General features: G+C 41.0%; 1 protein-coding gene across 3 annotated transcripts in view; it reads right to left on the reverse strand.

The window, feature by feature from the left end:
- SPAG16 (sperm associated antigen 16) overlaps window positions 1-19389 on the reverse strand; it is a 359065-nt gene that overhangs the window by 184203 nt on the left and 155473 nt on the right. For 2 of the 3 annotated variants that reach the window (XM_042035375.1, XM_042035378.1), the window contains exon 11: window positions 6201-6344. The exons of the other annotated variant lie outside the window; for it this stretch is intronic. In XM_042035375.1, the coding sequence (XP_041891309.1) occupies window positions 6201-6344 (144 nt within the window). The remainder of the gene's footprint in view (window positions 1-6200; window positions 6345-19389) is intronic. 3 annotated transcript variants of the gene reach the window in all.

A 19389-nucleotide genomic window follows, 5' to 3' on the forward strand; every position in this document is an offset into this window, starting at 1 on the left:
GGAGAGGACCCTGGGGTCTGGGGCACACTGACCCCTAGCTACGAAGCTTCTAAAATGTTTAGTCTCTTAGCTTGACAAACAAGTCCAAGAATGCAGGCAAAAAGCACTAGGAATACAGAAGCTGTAAAAGGTATAACAGGGGTATAAAAGAAAAGGCAAAAATCTTCATGGCATCAGCCCAGGGCCCATGTAACTTTTGTAGGATTGGGCAGTAATCCCACAAAAGCACACACAGCTCTAATGCCACCAGAAAAACAATCTGGAGCACGACAAACAGGAGGGCCCCTGAGCATATCACTGCGGAAACTTTTCCATACCAGGATTTGAAACAGTCCCTGACAAAGCTGCATTTCCAGCCTGCTCCTTCCTCGATATCTCCAGGAGCTTCCTTTGATCCTGCTGGTTTACATGTACAGTGTCACCTTGGTGTGACTGCTGACCCAGCCTGGGCAGTGGCTCTAACAGATGGGTGATACCAAAACCCAACACTTTAAAATCACTGACTCCAAACCTTTCCTCATTTCTTGCTGTGGACAGATTTTTTTACAGAGCCCAGAAGTATATGTGAAGGTCTCTAATAAGAAAGAGCCTGCAGTAGTGTAGTCAAATCCCACTGCTCAATGTTAAATTACAGTTTCTGTGCAGACAAATGCTGCTGCATTTCACTAAAACAAACATTAGATTGTAGCAACATCTTGTAGATCCTGGAATCATAACTGCAGCAGTGACTGTTTGTTCTGTAAGTCCCCCTAGTTTCACTAACTAACTACAGCATCAAATCTTGGAAGCCAGTGCATTAAACAAAATGGCATAATAGATAATTCCTGCTTCTTCTCATAGAAATAAAAATGAATCTAGGACTGGCATTAGGAATTACTAAAGTATGAGGAGAAATATATTTGATGTTAGTAGAATTTTTTATATTATCTTGCTACTGTGACTAAAGAACCTCCTCTTCTCAGTATGGCATCAAGTGCTTTACATTTGCTGAGGCTTTGTGGGCCCTGTACCATCTTAGTTATTCAAAAAATATTATTTGCAATTTGTAACAAGAAAGCAGTCATTTATCTTTAGTAGCAGATTTTGTGTGACTCTCTTCATACGGTGCAGCTGTTTCTCACCACACACTGATACCTGAGGAGATTATGACTGTCAAGAAGATTGGTGTGGATTGATGCATCCGCACCTCCCAGGACTGGGACCCTCCTCAGCAGCACAGTCTGTGGGGAGCCAAGAGCAGCAGAGGTGGGGGATGAATAAAGAAGCACACCTTGTAATTCACCTTGATAATCAAAGCACTTTGGGCTCTCAAACTACAAAAGCATGTCCACTGAGAAATTCTGAAGTGGTGCCTGGACCTGCCAAGCTGTCAAGTCTGATTTTTGCTCCTCAATGTTTCCCTCCATGCACCAAGTCCTGTGAGATGCAGTGAGCAAGGAGCAGTGTCAGCCTGTGCCTGCTGCCTCAGAACATCTGAGCCTGGCTGGATCAAAACCAGCTGCCTCCCTTTGCTGGGACTGCCTTCCCTCCTGAATTTTGGCCTTTGCTTCCATCACTCCTCAGAAGTTTCTTCACACCCTCCCTCCCTTCCTCAATTACTGTTCTTTTCTGTCTATCCTTTTTCCACACAAAGTCATCTCTGGATAGCTTCTTCACAAATGATAAGATAAAAAAAGAAAGTAATCTAAAAACTAAAATTAGGAACTTACCTGAGTAAGAACTAATTTCAGTTTCAAAGTTTATTCTGACATCAATTCTGCTCAGGAATTTGCTTTTTAAAAAGATTTTATAAAAACTGTTCTAAGAGTTTTTGTATGATGAGAAAATAACTTCCACTCTGATCGAGTCTTACATACACAATTCCATATTTATCAGTCACTGCTCTTGAAAACTTTGGGCAAATATCATTATTCTGGTCCCTTTTCCCCACGCTGGATTGTCAGTAACGTTTTGTACTTGGTCTTGAGAGGCCAACACAATGCTCAGTCACCCACAGCCTGCTCCCATGTGCTACAGAATTCCCCTAAAAGCTTCTTGTGTGAATTCAAGCCCACCTGGAGTTGCCATCCAATCTCTCTCCAATTCCTCATACCCATCCTCAATATATTCTGCAAATTCTCTCTCTACAAGGTTGTCTTTCTCCTCTATCCATGCACAGGCTTCCAACTGAGTAACATCACCTCCTTCAGCTTCAAGAAACACCACCCAGGAAGAACATGGGTTATTCTTTCAGTCCAACACCTCATCTTTCTCTTGCTTCCCCTCACTGGCACATTTTTCTGGGGTATCAAACATGACATGCCTTTATTTGCATGCTTGATGCATGAATCTACTTATTCTATCTCTTCTTTAATTTCTTTTATTAATTACTGAGGAAGCAATACCTGCCTCCAGGTTTTCCAATAGCAGTAGAACTTACAGAAAATCCGCACAGTAAAGGTAATTGCTGTAGCAATTGTTATATAATAATAAATTGGTAACAGTTTTGATTTCTTTCCTCAGTAACTGTGGGAGTTGCAATAGCAATAGAAAGGACAGCAGAAGCTCTGCCTCTTTCTTAGGGGAACAGGGCATTACAAAGGACTTGACAATCTGACAACTTTCAGAGCAAGTTTTAAATAGCTTTTAGAACCTACAGTTTGTACTTCTCTTCAATTCAGAAATTTATTGTATTCCACAGAACCAGACAATGTTTGCATGAAAAAGGCTACAAACATTTTAGAAGAGTTGACTTGATTAATATTTATGAATATATTAAGGACATTACATATTGTACCAGCACACATGCAGGGCAAGAATACAGTATTTTACTGCTCACTGGGATTTTATCAGACATTAACACACACCTCGGCTATGCTGCAGAGCTTGATTCTTAAGCCACCCAGGAAGGTTAGTAACAAAGATAAATAAATCTAGTACATGCCATGAAATATCTTAGTGCAATTAGAGTATGGTCCTTAAAGGTACAGCATTAACATCCTCAGCTCATTCTGGAAACTGGCAGAAGATGCAGATTTTTGTCTGTTATTTCAACTATTTGAGTCACCTGGCACCCACAGGTGCACTACAACAGCTCTTCCCCAGCTCTCCAGATTCTGACCACGAAGTCTCTGTGCATGACTGTGACAGGGGACATTCTGACTCCCTCATTCCTTCACATCTAGAAAAGGCAAGCTGAAAAATATTAAATTTTTCAACAGTGACAGAAGCTTGAAACAGCTAATTCATCTGCAAAGCAGTGTTCAGCCAGACCAGAGTAAAAACATTGTTTGTTTTTGAAGTTTGACCAGGTGTCACCTGAGTTTCAAAGAAGGAAGCACTGTTCTCCTCCCTCCTCCCAGCTGCTGCATGCTGCAGATGACAGGACCTGTTTGAAGTCTTACTTTTATTTTAAAAGCTTAAGGCAGTGTTTTACTCTCAGATCTGCAGAGAGCTGCTCTGCTCTCCTCACATGCACAAAGCCAGGCTGCTGCCCTTCATCTCCTGTCCTGGGAGCCACTGCAGGGAGAACACATGGGACACTGGACCCTTCGTGCCAACCCAGGAGCGACACAGTGGCAGCCTCGGAGCCTCAGCACACTCTCACCTCACCCTGCTTTGATCACAAGTGAAAGAGAGGTGGCTTTCAGCAAAAAATCATTGTGGAATGAAGCACCTTGTCAGTGGGGGGAGGAAAACTCCTCCATCCAACAACTCTTTGCCCCTAAGGCTCCGTGATGATCCTTAAGGACACTGCAGTACATCAGTACTGAGAAAGCTTCAAAGGACAATCCTCATTTCTGTAACATCTGGTCCAGAGCCTAAAACACACATTTACCTTCTTATTGCTACTTCCTAGAACCACATTCTCTCATGGCTCTTGGAGACACTGAGGACATGTAAACCCAACAGCACTTTAGCTCCAAAGTTTCTAGATCTTCCCAGCTACCAGTGAGACTGGCAGCTTTTTTACACCCCTATTTACACGGTGGTGGCACAGAGATAACCATGAGAAGGACCCTTGCTCAAGTAATACTCTGTGAGCACATAAAACCCCAGATTTCTGGGATTTTAAGTCACTTGCATGTGCAGAAGCATTAGGTAAATGCACATCACAGCTCTACATTGGATTCTCCTCAAATCATTAGTGCCTGGCCATCAGGGTGTGTGTGGGTTATCGTATGATGCTGTACCAAGATGATCTGACAGCAGACCCGTGTGTGGCTGCATGCAGAACACTTCTCACACCAGCAGTGGAGATTGCTCTGGACCTGATTTTGCACAGAGAGAAGGAACACAGAGGAGAAATGATCTCACAGAGGACAAACATGAAAAACTGTAGAACTCTGGAAGTTCTACCCAGATCACCATTTAATAGCCCAGTGGCACAAAAATATTTTTCTTTTCCACTTCTGGGGTGAACATAATTTTAAATCTTTAATGGGAACAAAACTAGAGGTTATCTACATTTGACTCCAGAAAAAGAACAAAAAATCTATTAAGACTCTTCATTTTTACTTAATTGGTTTTACTTCCAGAAAAAACAGATATATGAGTCTCATATCCAAAAAAACCCCCAAAACCAAACAAAAAACCCTCAAAAAACTATGATTAAATGTATTCTGCCACATTATATATTTTATGCAGTAACAGAAGACAATATTTTAACAGCACTGCTTTTGAATCACTCCAGAGCATTCAGCAGGAGTCAATTTATACTGCAAGAGAATAATGATGTACCTCAACTCATTTTAATTTCAATGATTGAATGAGAAATAGGAAAGCCTATTGAAAGGACTGTATTCTGGTCAAAGACTAATGAGAAAATAGTTTTGAGTCTCTGAGTCAGCGGGTGTCATGGTAACAATGCATTATCGAAATCTGATTAGTATGCCCAGCAGCTTTATAAATGATAACATGCTCTTCTAATTGTATTTCCCTTTCTTCCCCTGTGCTAAGTTTTATATTCACAACAGGTAAGAGGTAAAGGCAGCATTCTGTTTATCTGCAAGTTTAAACTGTGTCCCCCGCTCACAAACTCTGAAATCTGTCATGCAGCAATAGACAAATTTTCCTACCACCTTAAAGCAAGAAGCTGAGTTTTCCATTTCCCTCCTCCTGTATTATATGAAATGATTTAAGTTAAATATTATCCTCTTCTTTTAAATGTAATTATTTCTAAGGACGTACACATGAAAAAGAGAACACTGTGAAACACAAGCTTCTTAAGAAAAAGCCTGTTTCTCATAGGAGAAAGTGATGCAAGAGAAGAGTAAGTGCATGTTTAATTCATCCCAGAAAGTGTGACTCCTTGTTTTTGAGGTTTTGAAAAGAAGGAGGGGATTTTCTTGTGTTTAGATGACTGTGTGTGCTTTTGGTAGCTCATTACAAACTCAGAAATCAGGAGGAACCATGAAATTAAATAGGATACATTTCCTCCTCATGAAGAAGAGAGCTAATATTGCTTCATAAAATAAACACAATGAAAATACAAGGTTGAAGGCTTAATAATGCTCCTTTTATAACCGAGCCTCAGGTGAATAGCCTGGCAGACCTTTATTATATTAACAGTAAAGAACTCTATTTAAACTGCTGCCTCACAAATCTGATGCAAAGTAATTTCAACATACAGAAGCTCAGCCTTATCAAATGGATTTTAGTTTTGAGAGTAAAATGGTGTCCTATTTTTCAACAGAAAGGCCAAAAAATCTAATCCATGTTTGCCCTATTTCCATGACCCTTGTAACTTAAATATTTAATTTTTATTTTCAGTGTTCACTTTCATTTATTAATTCAGCTTCAAATCCATATGATGAAAGAGCAGGAAAGCTCATATTCTTATTCTCTAGGTACTCCAAATACTCTTAGTCATACGACAAATAATGTCTAATACAAGAAGTCAACTTTTCCGTATTATTAATAATGGGACTGTGTTTGCCATAGTGCACCAACAGGGAGAAAATGAATACAGCAAGACCTGAAAAGCTTATTACTCCTTGTTATGTGCACTGGCACGGGGACAGAGTTTAAGATGTACAAAATACTAAAAGCAATCAGTCTTAAGTCAACACTGTGAAAGGCAGAGGAACATTTTATCTACACGTTTGGGAATTCAGCAGGGAGTGCGGGGCCCCCTGAGAACAGAGAGGCAGCAGAGCAGCCCAGTGAATGAAGGAGCTCCAGGAGGGAGCAGGGCTGGTTCAGGGACTCTGGGCACTGACCTGGGCCTGAAGCAGCAGCCTGAGAGCCAATCCGTGTGACCTTCCCCTGTCATGAGGATGTTCCCATCAGGGAAGCCCCACGTCTTCCACAGGCGGTCATCACCACCAGTGAGCACAATGTTTTTTCGGGGGTGTAAAGCCAAGCTGCAGGAAAAAAGAAAGGCAGGTTATGTTCCGTACCAGTTCCATTTTCTCTGAAATACATAAGATCCATTTAACTCAGGGCAACAGCCCCAGGAGTCTGATTCTGGATGGACTGAGCAAGCGGTGATGTTTTCTAAGCTCAAGAGAATTCAAAATACATGCTGTGGAGATGAGCTGCTGCTGCTGCTGAAGAAAACAGAACAGGACTGATTTCTGTGAAACCAGAATTGTTTTCACAGTCTCCTGAAGTTCCAGTTAACAGTCAAAAAATGCTTTGAAATACTTTGTTAGGTTATGTTCTAACGAACATGCAACAGGGTAACAAGCTGCACCAACGTGATTAACTTTCCCACTTATCCAAAATAATTTCAAAAAGCACTGGTGTCAGCCTGTCCCCACTTATGCCCACAGGTGTAAAGTCTCCTACCACTGTGAAATAACTCAAATGATAATTACAGTCCAGGAGCTACAGTCGTTGCCAGCACTTTAGAGCCCATTCACTGGGACTAGGTCAGAAAATCCGTTTCAATTCTGTATTCAAGATGTGTTCCATGTTTTCATTTTTTAATATGCAGCACGCTGCGATGTAATGGAAATCACAGACTTAACACACCCCTAGACTGAAAACTCAGTTTATTTTTGATTTAGCAACTGCAGTGCAGCTTAAAATGGATCCAGGGAAGAAAATCAATCTGTTGGAAAGATAACAAGTAGTGTATTTCATATGGATTTGGTTATTTGATTTAAATCATTGTAATGCCTTACTATTTGTTGAACATCCAAAAGTTCTAGTAGTTGACTTTAGTCCCAGGAGTGGATTATTTAGACAGATTAAATCTGGAGTTCAGAATCAAAATGCAATAATGGGGAAAGGAATCACAACCTGTGTGTGCACCTATTTCAGGTGTGCATCAGAGCCAACAGCTTGGAGAGAAAAACGCTTATTAAAGCAGAATGAGAGGAGAGAGAGACAATGCTAAGCACCCAAATGGGAAGAAAAGAGAGGACTTAGAAGGCACAATGTCATAAAAATCTCTTTTTTTTATTAGTACCTTTCTCCTGCACTCAAATTATTTCATAAAATTCCTAAACCAGAACCACAGCATCTACTATATAGGGAAAAATAATTCCCTCTCTCAAATCCATGCTAAAAATATATTTATGTCAACTAGAATTTCATCAGAAAACATCTGTTCTTGCAGTTTAATGCCCAGCCTAGGAAGATTCCTACAGACTCATCAGTTGAATCCATCTGCTCGAGTGAGGAGCCTGGGATTTACTCATTCTCTAGTTTCTTAGAAAAAAATGCTTTCCATCTTTTCCTAAAGAGGATAAACTTCCTCTGCATTAATAGGAAAAAAGAGAAGGAGGGAATGATGCTATTTAAATTCTGCAGAAATACACAGAGAGCAGTTGTATCACTTAGATTGGCCACAACAGATATCTAGAAGAGCAAGGGGGGAATAGAGATAAAAGGAGAGAACTAAAGGCTGAGAGGAGGTACCAGTGGCCTGCAAATTACAGGATGAGAAGAGCTGTCCCAGAATCCCTCTACTACGGAGACCTCTGAAGCACCAACAACCCCACTGCTGCTATCTGCCTATGAATGCAGCTGACATTATTCTCTTACCCTGCTTCAGATGGTTCAGATCCCCTCCAGTTTTTCCCTCCAGGTATTTCAGCTCATAGTGGGGGCTGTTGTGAAGCCTTTCCATCAGCGTACTCAGATTCTGCCTAAAGATCTGCCTTCTCAGTTCCCAAGGTGCATTATACAGCCTCAGATCACCTTCAGTTCACCTTTCATGCAGAGAAAATTTAACCTGGTGGCTTTCTCTAGACACTGACTCTCCTCCCAAACAACCCTTATGCCGTGGCCAGGCTGCAGCTGTGCTCTCATCCATCCTGCCTCAGCTCCCAGGAACATTCTGCCTACCCTCAACCCTTCCAACACACTTCCAGTCCAACTTCTGAAATGCTCAAAATTCTGCAGTGACCAGACATTCCTTTTGGAGCTTTGAGAAAATCCATATGGAAGAAAATGTCCTGCTATCCGTATGAAGGCTGCAAATTTGTTTTTCACAGTCTTTCCTTTTAATTGCAGAGCTTTTGTAAGATGCTGCTGCTGTCCAGTGTTTTTCTTCCTCAATGCCATTTTTACAGGCACACAGTGAACACCATTTAATTAACAGCAAATTTGTGATACGACTGCTGTTGAGATGCTTCTGAGAAAGGGAAGCCCATTCATCCAAAAGGCATTCTATATGCAACATTAATTAGGCACCCTTGTCTTCATTTCTGGCAATCCAGCATTGTATAGATTTTTGCTTCATCTCTGTTCCCAGAGTCTAATTATTTCCAGCACAGAAGACTTTGGGTGGATTGGAATGGAAATCAATAATGGAACATGTGTGATAGGAACATTAGTTTTCTCCTCCTCCTCCTCCTTTGGGATAAAGTGGGATCAGCGGAGACTCAGCCAAGAAAAAAACCAAACCCAACAAAAAACCCTCTCAGAGATTTGCTGCTGTTGAGTATATAAATACCCTTGTTTACACAACTCACTCTGGCATTATAAGACATTCTCATCTCTTCAGCACTTGCCATGGTAGATATATAGTACTCCCAGTAATTTGCTTTCAAAACAATCATCGATTATTTTAATTTATTTTGACTGAGCCATAAATAAAAATACAGTATCTTCAGATGCAAAATACTTTCAGTCTCAGCACATTCCACACTTGACCACTTCATACACATAAAAACCAACCTTCAGGTCAAAAAGTGCTGCACCCAAAGCTGCCTGGGGAACCTTAGCTGGGTGTTTAGTAGAGCCAATAACCTGAGAGAGGGCAGATCTCAGATCTATGTGAAGGAAAACTTCCTGGCAACAGGGTTTCTGAAACACTGGAACCAATGTGCCATGATCAGCCTGTTCTCCTGGCTCTCAGCACACCCTCAGGTATTACCCAGGTAGATGGTTTCCATCATGGTTAGGAGAAGGAACTGGTCATTCCACACAGAAAACTGACAGTGCTTGTAAGTGAAAGAAAAATCTGACCTCAATTGTCTCAAAATTAGGCACTCAGAGAATGAAAACCACAAAATTAATTACCAATTTAGTACTCCTAAATGACTTATCCAACCTTGCCCAGTTGCTCTGTGGCAGAAACAAAGGCAAAATCCACTTTTCTATGGTTTCACATATAGGAGTTATACAGAAAAGTATGTTCTCAATATAGACAGCCTTCAGCTGCCAAATTCTAATACAGCATTGTACTGAATATTGCTTCTGATACATAATTTTTAGAACTTCATGATTTGATCAAATTTATTTGCATTCCCGGGTACTGGCAAAGACATTTGTTGCTAATGCCAGTAGCTGCTTTCAGACCAGAAAGCTCTCTGCTGCATTTCTTGCTCCAAAATATGAGAGCAGCAGAGTTCCTCCAAGATTTAAAAAAAAAAAACCCAAATGCATTTTTCCTAGTGACAGAAACATTTCAGCCAAGATTTTCTTACACAAAAAATCAGCCTTGCTCACCATACCTAGCACAGGAAATTTGGGACTGAGCAATTACATTTGGGTGAAGTTACAACTGGCTGAAAACCTTGGTTTTATAGTGGAAACTGTTGGGAAATTGCTGATATTTCTTTCTTTGCCATCAGGGCGGGTTTTGGAGGCAAGGACATGACATGCACTGAATTCCAGAGGATGGATACTGGTTACAGCCTCAGACAAGAACAAATATATATAAATAAGAACGCATCAACAGCCCTGCTGAAATCAGTGATATTGTTCACATGCACACAGTTATATTGCTGGACTGCGCCCTAAAAATCTACAGAGCTTGTAAAAGCTGAAATTTTATTCCAGGACCGATTTTGCTGGACCTCAGCCAGTTGTGCTGAGACAAAGGACAAATTAACCAAAGCATTAGGAACAGTTCCTGTGGCAATGGATGTGTGAACTGCACAACCTAACCACGTTTTCCCACCTCTGAGCTGACACCAGCTGCTGCCCAGCTTGGTCCCAGGAACAGCTGCTGGGTGTGTGTGGGATGGCCACTGCTCCCTCACCCCCACGCTCCAAGAATCTCATTGCAAACAGGGGCAACCTATACATTTGCAGGGTAAACAAGTAGGGCCCACACAACAAAAATCAGATCAAAGGAAGGCCCATTTTCACCTCATGGTGGACTGAGGGGTGGCAGTGGCACTCATGGAAATTCCCTCGCTTCCAGAGGGGAAAGGGAGTGACAGTAAACACAGAGGTTGCCCTTTCGCTGCAGCACATCCCTTATTTCCCTCCTTACCTACATGAGGGTGGATGGGGACGAGGAAAACCAAGGCAAACAGCAGCACTCCGAGGGCAGCAGGGGCGGCTCCAGCCGCTGCCCACAGACCCACGGAGCCCCTCGGCCACAGCAAGAGGCCTTGGGGCAAACAAAGACCAAAGAAAGGACACAAACTGCCAGACAAATGCTCTCAGCTAAGATTAACCTGCCAATAAATTAAAACTAAACATATCGCAACAGCCTGATCAATCATTCTGCCTGCTACAACTCACCCTAACATGCCTTCTTTGAACATCATCTCTAATATAGTCATTTATACCACCTTTTTTATCCTGGCTTGAGTTACCTGGTCTCACCTGACAGCATTCTTCAGTAATAATTATAACCCTGACATTTAATTCAGGGTTTTATTATGCAACCGTAGCATAACTGAATAGCTTGTATTCCTGTTCGAGGTCTTAAAATTTATCTTTTCTTGACAAAATGGAAGAGGGGAATAATGCTTTCAGTAAAGAAAATAAGAGCTAAAACAGACAAAAAAAAAAAGGATAAAGCAAAAAAAAACCCATAAAAGAACATAAGAAGGGGAAAATACTCAGAGCACAAAGCTCCTATCTTTTGTTTCATTTATGTAAATGCCCGTCTGGAAGTCCGTGATAGATCTCAGTCACAGCAATGCTTAAAAAACTCTATCCTGTCTGGTGAAATTCCTGGCTGCTTCCCAAGCTCCTATGACTCAGGATTTAGGAGGGAGAAAACTTGCTAGAATCTCAGCGTACCTGAAGTTAACCTTCTAGATTGCCCAGCAGACCTTGGTACACCCTAGAAAATAATGAGAAAAGTCTTCCAGAGCCTTGAACTTCTACCTCTAGAGACCAAGCAACTTCCTAATTCACAGTCGAGTTTATGTACTTATTCTAGTCCCCATGCACACAGAATCTTCACTCTCAGCTGTAGAACAGCAGCAAACATATTTATTTCTCTGAAGTGGAATAAATACACACACTTTCTAACTTGGCGAACCCAGTTCTCCTCTCAAAAATAAACAACTTCAGGAAGTGGACACACAATATACAGTGCCTCCAAAAATAATTGTATTCAACACATCACTGTAAGTCCCTGATACAGACACAGTAGTGATAAATTCAGAACATCCATTTTGTGGTGTTCTCTGATCACTCTCTGTTTATCCACTCCATGTGCAATTATCAAAATGCATTAATTTGTATTAACTCAGTGTTGTAACCTACCCAGGTTTTACTGTATTAGATATGACTGTGTACATGCTCTGCCAATATAAATTCATTTTCTTCTTACCAACAAAGTTTGGCCCTGGATCAAATCTGAGAAAAAGTCAAAACTATCCTGTTGATCTGCATGTGTTTTCAGAGGTCTCATCCTTTGAAGACACATGCATATTCCTGAATTGTGCAGTACTAGGAGTACTGCTGATTTCACAGCATATTAACTTAAAAACATCCATAGTCCTGTTCAAGATTGAGTCCTTAACAAGATCGGGGAAAGGGATTTTTCTAGAACCTATGTAATAACATGCAAAGTGTTTCTGTCACTATAGTCGCATGTACTGTGAACCTCTGCAACCTAACATTAAGCCTCTTCTCTAGAATGCCTGTAAATAACAACAGGCATGAATCTAAATTACTTCTTAAAGAATCTTTACTTATTCATTCCTTTTATTGTGCTTACAAGATTGTTGATAATTAATGCTGGCCAAAGGAAAAAAAAAATCACTTAAGTCTTCAGCGTCAGCTGTTACACATTACAGAAACAGCTCCTTTCTAACCTGCCTTAAGCCAGAGCAGCAGGCAAGGAACAAGCCACCTTCCTCCACACAGAGAACCACTGTTTATTTTCAGTGCTAAATTTGGGGAGTTTGGCTTGTTTTTTAAATTTATTTAAATTGTCATAAAGTTTAGAATTTATTTAGATTGTCATAAAGTTTAGATGCTGACAAAGCTGTGAACAGAACAACAGACAGATGAAATAGCTGGGGTATTTTTGGTAAGACAGGGTGCTATTAAAGAAACCAACTAACTCAGGAGTTGCTTGCTGTGACTGTAGCTCACAAGCTCTTATTTAGTATGTATTTGAATCAATTTTTCAAGCTTAGTCAACTTATTAGGTAAGCAGCATACTTTAGGGAGAAATAATTGAGCCAAAAGCAAAAAGAATGAGAGCAGCAACAAACAAGTAGATGCAATTAAAAAGTTAAAACATTGACATCCTTTCCTAATATCTTTCCTCTGGAGTGAAAGCTGCACTTCTGTGCCTGAAATGATTTATGCCATGATTCACACTGCTCGTCACTCACCTTTTACTACCCCTTTACGAAAAATGCTGCATCACTTCTTTTAGGGAAAGGCAGCCCCACAGGAGTATTAAATCACAGCATCCAAAATAGCACTGTAACGAGATTAGTGTGGACCTGCAGCCTCTGGAAGCCAGCTCTGGAAGGGATCGCAGCTCTCAGGACAACTCTCCAGAGCAGCAGGGGAGAGGCACGGAAAACCAGGGTCAGAGCATGGGCAAAGCTTGGCAGAGGAAGTGCCCTGGGTTTTCACACTGCACCTCTGCTTGTGAAGCACTTCACGGGCAGGGAAGCAAAGGGAAAGGCAATGTTGGCCAACTTGGCTAAAACTTTCCCGACCCAATACACCACTGTTGCCTCCTTTTTTGTCCTGTGCATTAGGTACTTGTTGGGTACAGGGATAACTGGCTGGGCTTCCTCTGGAATGAAAGAGACTGCTTTTCTAAAAGACTATTCTAGCCTGACCAGCTTGAAAAGATGCAGATTGCTTTCACAAAAGCTTCTACCTGTGGCCTGGTTTGAATTAGTTTCCATCATTACTGTTAGCAATTCCCAGTCTTCTGTTGCATGGCAGCTTTTTCACAGATGATTAGGAGCAGTGTTGTGGTATAAAAGGGTTTGGAAGAGAAAGTACTTGAAACTTGCCAGTTGGTAAATTTTGTTAAATTATCAAGGTTGATAAAGGAAAATATTAAAAAATATAATTTGCAATTAGAGCATCAAACTAACTCAGATTTCTAAATTAGTAAGAAACCAAAGCATTGCCTTTTCAAGGTCAGTTTCCCACCAGTGTTCCTTTCTCACTTTTGGAGGCAGAGAAGGGTTTAAAGCTCTGTGCTTTATTTCAGTGTCGTAATGCTGAAAAATGCTTCCATCAACAGAATTAATGGAAACTCTTGTGGGAAGAAAGTTACATAAATAAATAGTTTCTTCACAGTTAGGACTAAGAGGCAAAGTCAGTAGCTATGAATCATGTTCTTCTTCTGTGATCTCCGTAACCAGGTGTATGCGTATGAGAGAGAAATGGATTTTCGGTTCAGAAATTCTCTAGTCCCACAATCCCAAGTTGTAGCTGCAGCTCCATAAGGCTCTGTTGAGTCTGCCCCACAGGGTGGGCAGCTTTTCCCACTAAAAGCGGCCATTCCACATTTCCAGGACATTTCCAGAGAAAAATTTTTCAAGCTATTTATTCTACTCCCATCTCCTGCACAGACTTACAGACACATGTGCTGAAAGGCATCACCTACCCACCTTGGGCTGGGGAAGGTACACCCAGCACAGATTTGTATAACTTCTCCTTGAAAAGTAGGTTCTACAACACCTCTAAGGTGGCTTTTTCTGGGGTTCAGGCTTCAAAAAGTGTTTTGTAAACACAACCCTCATCACTGTGAGTACAAATAGCAAAAAATTCACTTAATTCTTCACTCAGGAATATGGAGAAAATGTCCTTCTCCCTTTTGCCTTAAAATCTTTATATATCAGATGGTTGTTACTAACATTGTCTTAACTTAGGCAAACTCAATTCCCTAAGTGATGCCGTTTTCCAGAGGCTTTTTAGAAGCCATAACCAAACATGGATACACCACGTCCACTCAGACCTCACCAGCCCTAATTTGGAGTAATTACCCAACATTACAGACACAGCATCCCTCTTCACACATTCCAGAATTACATTTCCTTAGTTTGTAACAGCGGTGTACTGTAAACCTTGTTACCTGTTGTTCCTCTTAACAGGTATTGCCTGTCTTGAATTTGTGTATCTAAATTATTTTTCCTAAATACATCATGAGGCACTTCACTTAATTCGAGTTCATCTTGCTGATTTCAGATCATCTCTGCAATCTGCCAAGTTTATTTTGAATTCTGATCTGATACAGAAAAGCATTTTCAGATCCTCACAGCTTGGTGTCATCTGCATACTTTATAAGCTACTCTGTATTCAGTCCTCCTCACTGCTAATGAAAACACTGAACGGAACTGATTTCCTAAGCAAATTCCCAAACTGAAATGCAGCCCTTGGAGTTCAACCAAGAGGTTCCTGGCCCAAACCATTAAACTGGTTTGTACTAAAACTCACCCTTTAGAAAGGAACACAATACATTTTAAAACCCTAAATACAAGAAAAGCCACCATTTCCTCTACTAAATTGTTGTGATAGTTAATTATCCTGGTTTATTTTTGTAGAATTTTACTTTAAAATCAGGCCAGCTGCATATTACACTGTAGTTACTGCATCAGAGAAAATATCCATATAAAACACTGACTTAGAGAATTATAGCTTGACTCTTCCATATTCTGCCATATCATTCCTTAGAACTCCTATGGATTCATCTTCACAGGCAGTAAGAGGTTAAGAATTTCTGAATATTTGGTGTGACTTCAACAAAGCAATGCTGTTTTAGGAGAATAAAGTCATATTTTTGTTTGCAGTTCCTGGCTCTGCTATGGAATTATGTACAGTCACTCACAGAAAATTATTACCATCCTGGTAATAAGTAAGCCCTTGGAGACCGTGGAATTTCTAGAATGTTTGCCACACAATATTTGGCGTATCTGGCAAATTCTCTTCCCATCTTTCCTCCCCATTTGGTGTCCACAGGCATTACATGGAAGAAAGTAGAAAGCAAAGCTCTTCAAAACTGGAAAACAACCTTAGAGAGGCCCAGATCCACGTAACTTTATGAAAACTAGAAACAGGTCTCAGAATTTCCTTCAACTTCCAGCATGCACAGCAAAAAAGAAGTTGGAATAGAAGAAATGAGAGACTCATTTTCTGGGACACTCATAGAAGGAAAAAAAATGCTGAAGACATATTCCAAGTGTTACTTATAGATTTACATTTTGACAAAGCCCTGAAAATATTCCTTGTAATGAACACTGACCACATACAGAACAATCTTCATGGTTGACTCTCCCACCTGCCACATATTCCTTTACCTCTTCCTAGACCCAAAAATTACAACATACCAGCCCCTGGAAATGCTTAAGGTAGTTCTAGCCTTTATAAAGATGCATTAAAGAAGACTAACAGAAGAGTCTGGATTAATAAAAACACATACATATTAAAAATGACTGCTGATACTCATGAGTTTCTGTGATACATATGGGAGTTTTACAGCCAAGTTGCAGGAGTTACCAGAAAGGAGTTACCTGAAAGGTGTCTTCATTCTGTTTAAAATGTAATGTTTTTCATGACTTACTGATATCTACAAAACAACCCCCTGAAGACGCAAAGTCATGCAAGCTACAAATTTTCAATTCCAAGCGTATTTGGAAAAAAATGCCTTTTCCCAAGTCGTATCCAAATGAAAATGATGGGATTCCAGATTCCAATTTTTCACCTTTGTTAGCATTTTCACCATCTGCTGCCATTGGCACCATCTCCTGCCATTTACAGTCCCCAGATTCATGTTCCAAAGTGGTTCTAAATCTTAGGATGGTCCCAGCAACCTAAACGTTCTGCTGTGCCATGGATTTAGCCTATTAAGCCAGCCAAGAATCATAAAGTATCCAGAGCTGGGACCCACCAGGATCATGGAGTCCAACCCTGGCCTTGCCCAGGACACCCCAACAATCCCACCCTGTGCTTGAGAGCGGTGTCCAAACGCTCCTGGAGCTCTGGCAGCCGTGGGGCCGGGACCACTCCATGGGGAGCCTGTCCAGTGCCCAACCACCACCTCTTCCTAGCACCCAGCCTAAACCTCCCCTGGCAGAGCTTCATAAACCTCCTGGAACACACAGTCGCACAGTACCAAGACTTCCCAACCCTCCACATGACCATTTTGCTCAGTGGTGTTGTCTGTGCTGAACATCCAAACTCCTGCAAAGATGATGTTTATTAAAACCAGAGGACCATGCAAACAACTGAGAAGCTACAGCAACATTAACCTCAAGGGTTGCCATTTATCCTGCTTCCAAATTAGTCTTCATTCACTTCACATGGGGCTATAGAGAGGGATAAAGATCAGTCTCAACAAATACATACTTTTAGAACAAAATACAGTCCTGCTTCCAGAGCAGGAAAAAGAGGGACAAAATTGCTGTGAGACTTCAAGTCATCACTCCCATGGAAAGAAATGCAGAGCCCATTTATAAACAGATGCATGGTTTTCTCATATCCTGTGGGAGACTCAAAAAAGCTGAAAACATCTCAGGTTCATTTTGCCATGACCACTTTTTGTCCCACTGCGTGTGCATCACATGTCTGTTTATGGAAGAGAAAAAGCCCATATTCCTAAATTCTGGTCTGGAGACAAATACTAGTCCACAGAAAGTGAAGGACCTCTGAGAATCTGACCAAATACTACCAAAACCCCACACAGTAACATGTCTAAAATAATTTTTTTACACATTTAAGCATTAGTGTTTCATTTAAGATGCCAGAGAGCTAAGAATGAGAAGAGGGGTGCCTGCTTATTTTTGACATGAGAGAGATAGACTTACAGGAAATGATGTTGTTATGCCATCTATTCTATAAAAAGCTAATGATGTCTTCCAGGAAGAGATGGATGAACTGGGGCACTGCAGCTTGCACCAGTCAGCCAGCAAAGCCTCATGGACAGAGCTGCAAGATTTGCTTCTGATGAGGCACAGGTATGAAGCACAACTCAAATCAGAGTTCCCTTTTGAGGGTAAGCACATCTGCATTGCTGCACGTCTCTACCAAGGCAGTGGCTATTTAGTGACCAGGATCTGGCGTGCTGGGGATGGAAGGTTGCCAACAGCTGCTGCAGAGATGAAATCTCTGGATGAAATGTTGGGATGATCACTGATTACCTGCACAGGTGATGACAAACCTGTGAACTTTCCAGCAGTACCTCTCCCGCACAATATCAACAGAAAGACCATGGAAGTTGTTTACTGGGGTTTTTTCTCTTTAAGTACAAGCTCAACTCACTCTAAACTCAAAATATCGGAATATTCTGTACCACTAAAAATAACCCCTTTGTAGTAACTAAAACCCAGCAACCTAAAAGCCAATCCTTAATCAGCTTTACCAAAATAGCTGATCAAGTGTAGTTGCACGTGGCTCTCTCACACATTCTAATTTTAACATCTGTATAACACCATTCACATTTGACCAATATACACTGCAGACCAAATCCCCCATCACATCTATTAGAGCTCACTATTACTGCAAAATTAAGAACTGCTAGGATGCAGAGTGCAACAGAACTCCATAGTCTATTTGTCATTGGAAAAACAATCATCAATATGGTAATTGCAGAAGTGCAAAATGCACTTTAAAGACCAATGCTGGTAATTTTTTTATTCCATGGAGTAGGAAAACTAATGAGGGACATCTTAGATTTGTTCAGGGTAATCCTAAAAGCAGTAAATAATGCTTACGATGTAAGTACTATAAAGTAGATTGCCTAAAGTGAAAAACAGAAAAGATTCCACTCTAATGTTACAGATGCAGAAACACAGGAATTTAAATCACCATTAAATGGACTATTTTTATTACCATCAATTACTCCAATTTGGCAGAATACTTCACATCACATTAACTCCAATTTTAATATGATCCATTTTCTAATTAAAAAAACCCTATGGTTTTGGTTTTTTTTTTTTAAAACCACAAATAATAATGTCCACTGGATGGAAACACAGGGTTTTAGGGGAGCCACTTTATAAAGCTGTAGTCATCTAAAAGGAGCCTATCATGTGGAGTTAAAAGGGCAGCAATCTCAGCATGAACAGCTTAAGCTCTGTATCTTCAAGTGGCAACAGTACAGACAAAAAGTCCCCAGAGAGCTGGAGCAGAGTCTGGGCAGTCCATGGGGTGCCAGGGTTCTCCTGCTCGGCTCCCAAAGCGTTGGGGAGAGGCACCTGAGCTCTCCCTGGAATTTGTAACGCCAGAAAGGACACACTGAACTCCTTTGTTCCACAGGCCACACCAAAAACGTACAAAGGAACCTCCAGAGCAGCTCCGGGGTTCAGTTTTGCAAAACCACGTGGCTTGGACAAAGAACCAATTCTCACAGTGCTGTGCTGCCCCACAGCCACACCTGTAACATGCAGCATCTGCCCTGGAACGTGCTTCTCTCCAGGTCTGCTCCAACACACTCATTTTTATCCACCAGCATCATTTACGAACGATCTTCAAGGTCCCCTCCAACCCTAACCTTTGTCTGGTTCTCTGATTCCAGTTCCAAAGCAGCCAGCAAGAGGCACACTTTCAAAGGGCTGCTTGGGATTTCTTTACCACCAAGAGATTTCTCCACATCCCATCACATTATTTTCTTTTGCATGTAACAAGGATAGAGTTTCGCAGTGTTCACGCTTGAATCCTCCCAGCCAGGTGTTAAAGTTAACGTAATCAATAGAAATCCTTTCTTCATTTAATGAGGCTTGTACAGAGAATTGCTTAGAAGAAAAAAAAATACCATTAAAGTTCATAGGAATTTGGACTGACTTA

The sequence above is a fragment of the Corvus kubaryi genome, unplaced genomic scaffold (assembly GCF_017639235.1).
Source record: "Corvus kubaryi isolate FWS band 111438036 unplaced genomic scaffold, C.kubaryi_AGA036_p1.0 37383, whole genome shotgun sequence".
NCBI classification, from domain to species: Eukaryota; Metazoa; Chordata; class Aves; order Passeriformes; family Corvidae; genus Corvus; species Corvus kubaryi.